General features: G+C 44.5%; 1 protein-coding gene across 2 annotated transcripts in view; it reads right to left on the reverse strand.

Annotated features, from left to right (window-relative positions):
* Nucleotides 1-7,389, reverse strand: part of ACSS2 (acyl-CoA synthetase short chain family member 2) — a 49,548-nt gene extending 42,159 nt beyond the window's left edge. For both annotated transcript variants that reach the window (XM_059133443.1, XM_059133442.1), the window contains exons 1-2: nucleotides 7,139-7,389; nucleotides 485-680 (exon numbers count right to left, since the gene is read on the reverse strand). In XM_059133443.1, the coding sequence (XP_058989426.1) occupies nucleotides 485-680; nucleotides 7,139-7,316 (374 nt within the window). In that variant the 5' untranslated portion in view covers nucleotides 7,317-7,389. The remainder of the gene's footprint in view (nucleotides 1-484; nucleotides 681-7,138) is intronic.
* Nucleotides 7,390-9,807: the final 2,418 nt, after the last annotated feature.

The following is a 9,807-nucleotide window of genomic DNA, read 5'->3' on the forward strand; positions in this document are numbered from 1 at the left end:
AATGGGAGCCAGTTTCACATTACACCAGGGAAACTCCAGAAAGGATTATGAACCAACAGGTACTATAGCTCACGCAGAGATAGTGATGACAATAGTGGTCCCGGTAGCAAAAAACTTAATATCCATTTCGTCCCAAAGCAAAATGAGAAAGAATGATACTCAGTCCTGTTTGCTTCCATATACCCTCTCCCCTCTTTTCTCTCCCACTACAAGCCGAGAATACTAGACTAGAAATCAGGACACTTGGTTCTGAATGTCAGTTCAGTCACATACTAGTTAAGCGATTTTTGGGCTGTCATTTAACTCACTTGAGGTATTTTTCCTCATCTGAGGTTAAATTAATGATACTTTACCTACTCTGCCAGGTTGTTGCAAGCATCAAATGAATTAATAGATTTTAAAGTACTCTGTGAACTATGAAACACTATATAAATGTGAGGGGTAACTTTTTATCTGTCACAGACTTCAAGATAGATGTTTTTACCAGTAAAAAGCAACTTTATCTCCAAGTTTTTTCTCGTGGACAATTCGATCCAGTACGTTGTAGCAGATGTTAGTGGTTGCTCCTTTCATCCACTCAATGAAGATTTTTCCTTTAGTTACATCAAAATTGTACTGGAGGAATGGGCCAGGACATGAGGACTTCCAGTAAAATTCCTTGGCAATGTCTCCCCAAAACTCTGCAACAGAAAGGAAAGCCCAGACATCACTAAGATTCTCGGACATATTTATTCTCAGATGGTTTACCAGTCTATGACAGGAACAATTTACAACTTCTCTGCCCTGTACTCTAGTACCCACGGTCTAGATCCCTCGTCTACCTGTCTAATCTTATCACTGATACTTTCTTAACCCACCTATTCCCATGAGCTAATTTTGACTCAAATACCTTCCTTCTTGCCTCAAAACTGCCATTTCATTTTTCATCATTTATTCAAATCATAGCCACCTAGTGCTATCACAATGCTTAGCATATTGTGGTTAACCTGTAAATTTTTTTAACAAATTTATTAGTGAAAGGAAGAAATCTTTTACCTACAGAGTCTTCTGATATAGTCTTTAATTTGTTTCTTCACTCTCAGCAATGATTTAATGAGTACCTCTTTCTCCTACTGCATCTTGCCCAAGTGTTACTTGCTATGTGCCAAATGTCACTTTCAGCTCTTGATATGTATTATCTTATTTAGTCTTTACCACAGCCATGAGAGGTACACTTCATTTTCATTCTCATTTCATTGATTTAAATCAAGGCTAAGAGGAGTTAAATAACTTGCCCTAGGTTATACAGTTACTAAATCAAGAAGTGAATTGCCCTGAGGAAAACATTTTTGCTAAAATTTAAAAGATGAGTAAGAGTTTTTCTCCACTTCCCCGCCAGGAACAGAGGTCCATGGGACAGAAAGGAACCAAGGGTATGGGTTCAGAGGAACTCCTTGAAGCTGAAGCACTAAGAATAAGAGAAAGAATAGCAGGAACTGGTGCATAAAATGGGCAGATCATGCAATCCTTCTAGGCATGATAAGGAATTTGATATTTATCCTAAGAGGAATGGAAAGCCATTGTAGGATTTCACGGACAGCGACATGATCAGATTAATAATCTTAAAATATTCCCCTGGCTATTCCAGAGAAAACGTATTCAACAGGTAAAACATGTAATTGCAGAGCACTTAGGATATTGTCAGTACAGGATCAGGAGCTAGAAAGGAAAGGAGAGACACTCTTAGAATGAAAGGAACACTTTAGAGATTATCACCTCTTCATTTCACCAATAAGAAACCAAATTCATAAAGGTAAAGTGACTTGCTCAAGGTTACATGATTCAGTTTATACAATCTAATTGGAAAGGTAAGACGAACGTATGAAATACTTCTGAACATGCAAGACAGAATATAGCTGAAAGCTAAATTATATGATGTACAACTTGCAAGCAGTTCAAGAAATCCAAATTAGGGACGCCTGGGTGGCTCAGTTGGTTGAGCCGCTGCCTTCGGCTCAGGTCATGATCCCAGGGTCCTGTGATGGAGTCCCGCATTGGGCTCCTTGCTCAGCGGGAAGCCTGCTTCTCTTGCTGCCTCTGCTTGCCTCTCTGCCTGCTTGTGTGTACTCTCTCTCTGTCTCTGGCAAATAAATAAAATCTTTAAAAAAAAAAAATCCAGGGGCGCCTGGGTGGCTCAGTGGGTTAAAGCCTCTGCCTTCAGCTCGGGTCATGATTCCAGGGTCCTGGGATCAAGCCCCACATGGGGCTTTCTGCTCAGCAGGGAGCCTGTTTCCTCCCCTCTCTCTCTCTCTGGCTGCCTCTATGCCTACTTGTGATTTCTCTCTGTCAAATAAATAAAATTTAAAAAAAAAAATCCAAATTAAGTCATTCCCAAGGTGCCATTATGTACCTATAAAACTAAGGAAGATTAAAAAATAAAAAGATAAACCCAGTGCCAGAGTGGCACTATAAAAGAGATACTCATATGATAATGGCATTGTAAGAAATTGTCATAATCTTACTGGATACCAGGGCGATGACTGACAAGAGACATAAAATTTTTTATACCCTTTCATCTGCTAACTCAATTTTGGAGAACACACTATAAGAAAAAAAATGCCAAAGAAAAAATGAAGTGATTGCTAAAGACATGTTTATAGTAACACTATTTATAACAGTGAAATTGGAAACAACCCAAGAGCCCAACAGTTAAAAAAAAAACCTGATGAAAACTAGTAGTACTAGCAGTAATATAACAGAAGACTAAACAGCCACTAAAGAGAGCAAATGGGAGGTGGTATTTTAGTGAATGCCATTCCTGTACCGGGCACTGGGCTAATCTCACCGAATCTTTTTGTCAAAAAGATTTTCTTTTTAAGTAATCTCTACATGCAAGGTGGGTCTTGAACTCAAAACCCCAAGATCAAGACTCACAGGCTCTACTGACTGAGTCAGACATGTCCCCTCATTGAATCTTTTTTTTTCATATTAAAACACTCATAATTGAAGGATTTTTATTTTATGTAAATGAGTTAGCATTAAAATATCTGCGGTTAAGGTAGGTATCTTGGATGACCCCTTCAAAGAAGCTTACTTAATCCAACTTAATGAAGTTTCTATCCTTTGTGTATTGATGGAAACACTGGCAGCCCATACTGAGGCTGTGTTGCCCAATCAGAGCATGATGTTTTGAGCATAGGCAGCAAGGAGAACCCTGACCAAACTTCCTAAGATGGCTCCAGGAGAGCTACTGGGATTCATCTTTTTCTCTTGGATGCAATAAGGCAAAAGGCCTCATTACATTTTTATATGGCCCTATGAAATACACATTATCCTAATTTTATAGATAAGAAAACCAAAGCTCAGGGAACAGAGGAAATTCTCCCGAGGGCCACACAGCTAGAAACCAGTATACAAAATTAGATCTGTTGTGGGCGCCTGGGCGGCTCAGTGGGTTAAGCCGCTGCCTTCGGCTCAGGTCATGATCTCAGGGTCCTCGGATCAAGGCCCGTGTCAGGCTCTCTGCTCAGCGGGGAGCCTGCTTCCCTCTCTCTCTCTCTGCCTGCCTCTCCGACTACTTGTGAACTCTGTCAAATAAATAAATAAAATCTTTAAAAAAAAAAAAATAGATCTGTTGTTAAAACTACATCAAGTAGGGGAGCCTGGGTGGCTCAGCGGGTTAAAGCCTCTGCCTTTGGCTCAGGTCGTGATCCCAGGGTCCTGGGATCAAGTCCCACATCAAGCCCCACATCAAGCCCCACATCAAGCCCCACATCGGGCTCTCTGCTCGGCAGGGGGCCTGCCTTCCCACCACCCCCAACTCTCTCTCTGCCTGCCTCCCTGCCTACTTGTGATCTCTGTCAAATAAATAAAACCTTTAAAAAAAAAAAACTACATCAAGTACATGTAAATATTCAAAAATATTTTTAAGTGATAAGAGTAGGCATAGATTATGTAAAAGTATGAACCACATTTACATGTATCAAGAAGGATGCAAAAAACTGAGTTTTACTATCACTTAGTTTTGTTTTGTTTTGGTAGCGGTGTTGAAATCTGAAAGTTTTGTTGACACAAATTCTAAGTACAGAAATTGTTCAAAAGATTAAAAGATGATCATGGACTAGATGATCAGGGAATGCTGCGTAGAATTGGTGGAGTTTGACTAGGTAGACAGGAGCAGAAGGAAATGGGCAAAGGCAAGAAAATGGGAAAGAAACCTTTATGTATCCAGTATATCAATGAGAATGACTTGTTTAGAATAAAGGGTGTGGTAGGGAATAGCGGAAGTTAAGAACACAGAGGTGGATGGAACTAGTTATCCAGAAAAGCTAGTTATCCAGAAAAGCAGAATTGTAATTTGAAATGAGAAGAAAGAGAGAACTACTGGAAGTTTTAAAAATGACGTATGAGGGGCGCCTGGGTGGCTCAGTGGATTTAAAACCTCTGCCTTCTGTTCGGGTCATGATCCCAGGGTCCTGGGATGGAGCCCTACATCTGGATCTCTGCTCAGCCGGAAGCCTGCTTCCTCCTCTCTCTCTCTCTCTCTCCCTCTCTGCCTGCCTCTCTGCCAACTTGTGACCTCTGTCAAATAAATAAAATAATCTTAAAAATAAATAAATAAATAAAATGACATATGAAAGCAGTGTTTATTTTGGATATCAATCTAATAGTGTTTATTTTAGATAAGTCTATGAGAGAGATTGAAGGTGGGTGAGACTAGGGAATCGGAGAACCCATTAGGAGGCTGCTTCCTTGAATTAAAAAGTTCTGTGGCAATGGAAGAAAAGGTAATCAGAGACATTCTGAAAGAGTATTTAATAATTTTTTCGAAAATTTGGGCGCCTGGGTGGCTCAGTGGGTTAAAGCCTCTGCCTTCGGCTCAGGTCATGATCTCAGGGTCCTGGGATCGAGTCCCGCATCGGGCTCTCTGCTCAGCAGGGAGCCTGCTTCCTCCTCTCTCTGCCTGCCTCTCTGCCTACTTGTGATCTGTCTCTGTCAAAGAAATAAATTAAAAAAAAATTTAAAAAAAAATTAAAAAAAAATTTTTTTTCGAAAATTTTAAAAAACTTATTTATTTGACAGATAGAGCACAACAAGTAGGCAGAACGGCAGTAGAGGGAGAGGGAGAAGCAGGCTCTCTGCTGAGCAAGGAGACGGATGAGGGGGCTCGATGCCAAAAACCTGGAATCACGACCTGAGCTGAAGGCAGAAGCTTCACTAACTGAGCCACCCAGGTGTCCCTTGAAACAATATTTAACAGAATTTGATGAAAGGCAGACTGTGGAGTCAGGGAAGAGGAAGAGTATAGCTATCAGGAGTATAGATTCTGTAATCAAGACTACCTTTGTTCAAATCCCAGATCCACTGCTTTGTAGCTTTTGTGACCTTGTCCAAGTTAGTTAACCTCCCTACATTTCAGTTTTCTTCCTTTTATAATGGGGATAACAGTCTCTACATCAAATCAAACAGGATTTATGCTCAATAAGCAATAAATAATTTTGAATGAGATATATAGATAGAAAAGATCTATGTTGACGGATCTTATTAGAGGAGAGGATAATGAAAGAGATTTAGTTTGGGATACTACCATTGACAGGGATAAGAGAATTAAGGGGAGAGAAGGTTTGGGAGGGAAAATTGGTAAATCCCACTCATAGTCATGGTACATATGATATAACAGCAACGTGTGTGAATAAAATGGTCTATATACCTATGAGATCTGGGACCAGGGCGTAAGTGGGATCCTATACAGACATTATTATTGTAGAAATAGATGTAAAACAGATGAAGTCATGATGGGGAAAAAATATAGAGAAGGAAGGGAAAGGAAAATAGGTCTGAAGATTCAAACTTGGACACTACCTGTAACAATGAACCACTCTACACTTGATTTAGTCCTGTCTTGCATTACTCAGTAATCGCTTTGTCCATGTTATTCTTACTGTTATCAAACTAACCACCATTTATTGAATGCCTATTGTGCATCAGGGACTCTACAATGCACACTTACCACCTGCTTTAGACCTCACACAAACCTAGAAGCAAGTACTATTAGCTGTATCTTACAGATGAAGAAAAGTAATCTCAGACAGGTTTAAAACTTTGCTTAAGATCGTGCAGTGAGGTGGCACCTGGGTGGCTCAGTTGGTTAAGTAACTGCCTCCAGCTCAGGTCATGACCTCGGAGTTCCTGCATCCAGTCCCACATAGGGCTCCCAGCTCCGTGGAGAATCTGCTTCTCCCTTTGACCTTCTCCCTTTTCATGCTCTCTCTCACTCTCTATCTCAAATAAATAAATTTTTTTAAAAAGATATAAATCTAGTTTTTTGCGGGTTTGATTCATTGCCCATGCTTATCCACTGCCAAACATAATGCTGCCTCCCAACTCAGGTACAGTTTGACACCTTAAGCAGACTGAGGGCAAGAGCAAAGAATGTTCCCTACACATTACTAAAGAATTGTCTACCTTTATTTCTTATCAGAATTTCGGAGTTATTACAATCGCAGCCTAACCTTAAAAAAAAAAAAAAAAAAAAAAGAGTCATTTTAGTGACTTGTTCAGTCTTACATTGTGTAATTTCCACTGGGATTTCTGAAACATGAAAAACAGATCTGGGATTCCGTTACTTATTTGGGGGGGGGGGGGTTTCCCAGGATGGGAACCAGACCGGTTACTGTCCCTCAACAGTGGAGACTAAGTCACAGGATAGAAGGTGTCAGGAGGCAACGGTTGACTTGGCGCGAAAGGGAACAAAGTTCTGTAGCTCTCCTCCCCTCAAGGTGCCCCTTCACCTCCCGAGAACCCATCCTTTCACGTAAGAACTCTCCTCATGGAACTTTCACTATCCTTAAGGAAGCCCCATCTCCTCACGAAACCGCCCAAGGAACTCTCCAACTCTTAGGGAACCCTCATCTCCACACGGAACCCTCCTTCTCCCCATAGAACGCCCATATACTCCCGGAACTCCTTTTCCGTCTCCACTCCCCATCTCTTCACGGACCCTTCAACCTCCCTAGGGAAACCTCAACTCCGCCAAGGAACCCCGCTCTCCTCACGAAATCCTCGTTCCCCACGCCACGCGCACAATTTCTCACTCATCTGGAAACCCCCACTTCTCTGCTCGCTGACCCCGCCCAGGGCCTCCCGGGCCCGGCCTCACCTCGCGGTTGCTCCACTGAGCGCCGGTGCAGCTCGCGGTAGCGTTGCAGCGACGGGACGTGCGCGGAACGGCTGACCTCGGGCGGCGGAGACCAACTCCGCACCCGGTTCCGGGCTCCAGCCTCTTCTCGCTCCGCGCTCCCGCTGCCGCAACGGCCCCGCTCCTCCGGAAGCCCCATCGCGTCAAGTTCCGAGCGCCTGAGCAGCCTTCACTGTCGCTCCTGGCGCCCAGGCGGGGCAAATAAGCTGACCGAGGGGCGGGGCCTTACGGGAGGAGGCGAGACGGGGCGGGAGTAGGCGTGGCGCAGGCAAAACGGGCGGAGAACGGCCTGGAGGGGCGGAGCCACGCCCGATGGAGGCGGGACCAGGGTTAGCAAAGGCTGAGGGAAAAGTCGAGTATTGCCGGAGGGTTGGGGGCGGAGCTGACTGCGGAAGGGGTGGGCCCGAAGAGTGAAAGCAGAAGGGGCGGGGCCGGGCGTGATAAGAGAGGATGGAATCTTGGAGGGGAGGGGCCAGGCGTGACAGTTGAGGAGGTGGGCCCTCTTCTGTCACAGAGCGACTGGGAGTGACGAGGTTGGATACGACGGAAGAGGAGGCTGATCGAAGTGACTGTGGTCGGGTGGGGTCTTGGAGTGACAGATGAGAAGTTGGGTTAGGGCGGGGCTCGAGCGGGAAAGAACTGGGCAACCGAGAGGAGTTGCATCAGGCCCATAATGGAGCCGCCCCGTGATCTGATTGCACAAGCCTGTCACCCCACCGAGTTGGAAAGCTAAGTGGAGTAGGGTCCTTTGTGGATGACACACTTCCCCTCAGCACTATTCCCCAGTTCTGAGTAAACCCCTCCCTTCTGTCCCCAGGAAAAACTCCTCCCACGACGCTGAGGGCACAGACCCGGGACGGGATGCCCTCCCTGCTAACCTTGGGACCAGCTCAGATTTTCTCCCACCCCTGAAGATATGTCTTCACTCTCCCTACCTCCACAAATTTCCATCCAGATCTAAAGTACAAGACTAGGAGGTGTTCCAGGTCTTTGTTAATAAACCCACCTCCTCATTACACAAATGGTAAACTCAGGAAAAGGAAAGAATCTGTGCAAGGTCACAGAGCAAACAACCAGGTTAGGGCCAAACCTATGTCTCCTGACTCCCCCTCCTCATCACGCTGAAGGTAACATCTGTAAAATACTAAAGTCTATGCAAAATAGGAAAAATTGCTCACACCCTTCCTTCCCTCTCAATCTCTTGATTTCCTCTCACCTGCCACAACCAGGTTCAATTACTCTGGCTTCCCTCCAACTCTTCCACTCCAGAAAGGAGAGGCCAGGACGGACCCTCTATCTCCCTTTAAACTCACTACCAAGAAGATCCCCTCCATCAGTTCACAGACAGGAAATCTCCTTAGATAAACTCCAAGGGTGATTCCGAGGGTCAAAGCAGGCAATCCCCACCTTCTGAAACCTACACAGGTCTTGTGACCCCATCTGGCCCAGACTTTCTCCCCACCTTCTCTCTTGTTCTTTGTCCTGCTAACCACAAGCTCAGCACAACCCCAAATTGAAAACAAAAACAAAAGCAAAACACCTCTCCTGGGTCAGATCTATTATCCAGAGCCTTCCCAATTCTGAAAGGAGAGTCTCAGGGCTCCAAAGGAGTCCAGACCTCATGGACTGGGCAGATATTTCATTGAGAAGGCATTAACTGCACTGAAGGCACACACACTATACTGAAGTCACTCCATTAAGGGAGCGCAGATCTTACTGAGGGATCTCAGATTTCAGTGAATACCTCTGGACCCTGCTAATAGCACATAAATGACGTTGAAGTTCTGTGATTCTACTGAGGGGACATGGACTTCTTCCTAGGAATTACAGAAAATATAGACTTTACTAAAGAGATATGGACCCCACTGAGAGAACTCAAACCCCCAAGGGGCCTCTCACTACACTGAGGAAATGGACACCACTAAAGGAGCACTGACCTCACTTAGTGGAGACAGCCCCATGCGTGTGCCTGGGAGGGGGTCAGACTTCACTGAAGCATAACAAGCCTTACAGACTTCACTGAGGAGACAGGAACCTCTCTGTAGGGAGGAAGGCACAGGCAATGGGCACACAGTCCTAGTATAGCTAGTCATTATCTTCAGCTTCCTCCCCTCCTCAGGCCCCAGCTCTGGGCAGCCCTCTCCTATTATCCCCCCTTCCCTCCCCAAGCCCTTCGTCTAAGTCCTAAAGCTGTTCTCAATACACTGCTGCCTCCTACTGTCTACAGGTGGCACTGCAGCTCCTGGGCGCAGAGTAGATTTTCAAACAGTCCTGGTTATTACCTCTGAGCCTGGCTCCTGGGTTTGGGGAAGGAGAGGATGTGTGCCCACAGGCTTGATCAGAACCCTCCCTCTGCCTGTGCACTGTGCAATAGAAATTTGGGCAAGAGGCCTCACAAGAGAGGGAGCCCCCCCATCCTTAGAGATGGGGTAGTAATGCAAACTATACTGTAGCTGGAATTCCTCAGGGTGGGAAGAGAATGGATTCGACGAAATGACGAAATGACGAAATGAGAACTCACTAGATTAAGGAAATAATAATAATAATGGCCTTTATTAAGTAGGTGCCACATACTATACTAAGCACTTTCCAACATTTTATTTAATCTTTGCAACTATCTGAAATGACTA

The sequence above is a fragment of the Mustela lutreola genome, chromosome 9 (genome assembly GCF_030435805.1).
Source record: "Mustela lutreola isolate mMusLut2 chromosome 9, mMusLut2.pri, whole genome shotgun sequence".
In the NCBI taxonomy this organism is placed as follows: Eukaryota; Metazoa; Chordata; class Mammalia; order Carnivora; family Mustelidae; genus Mustela; species Mustela lutreola.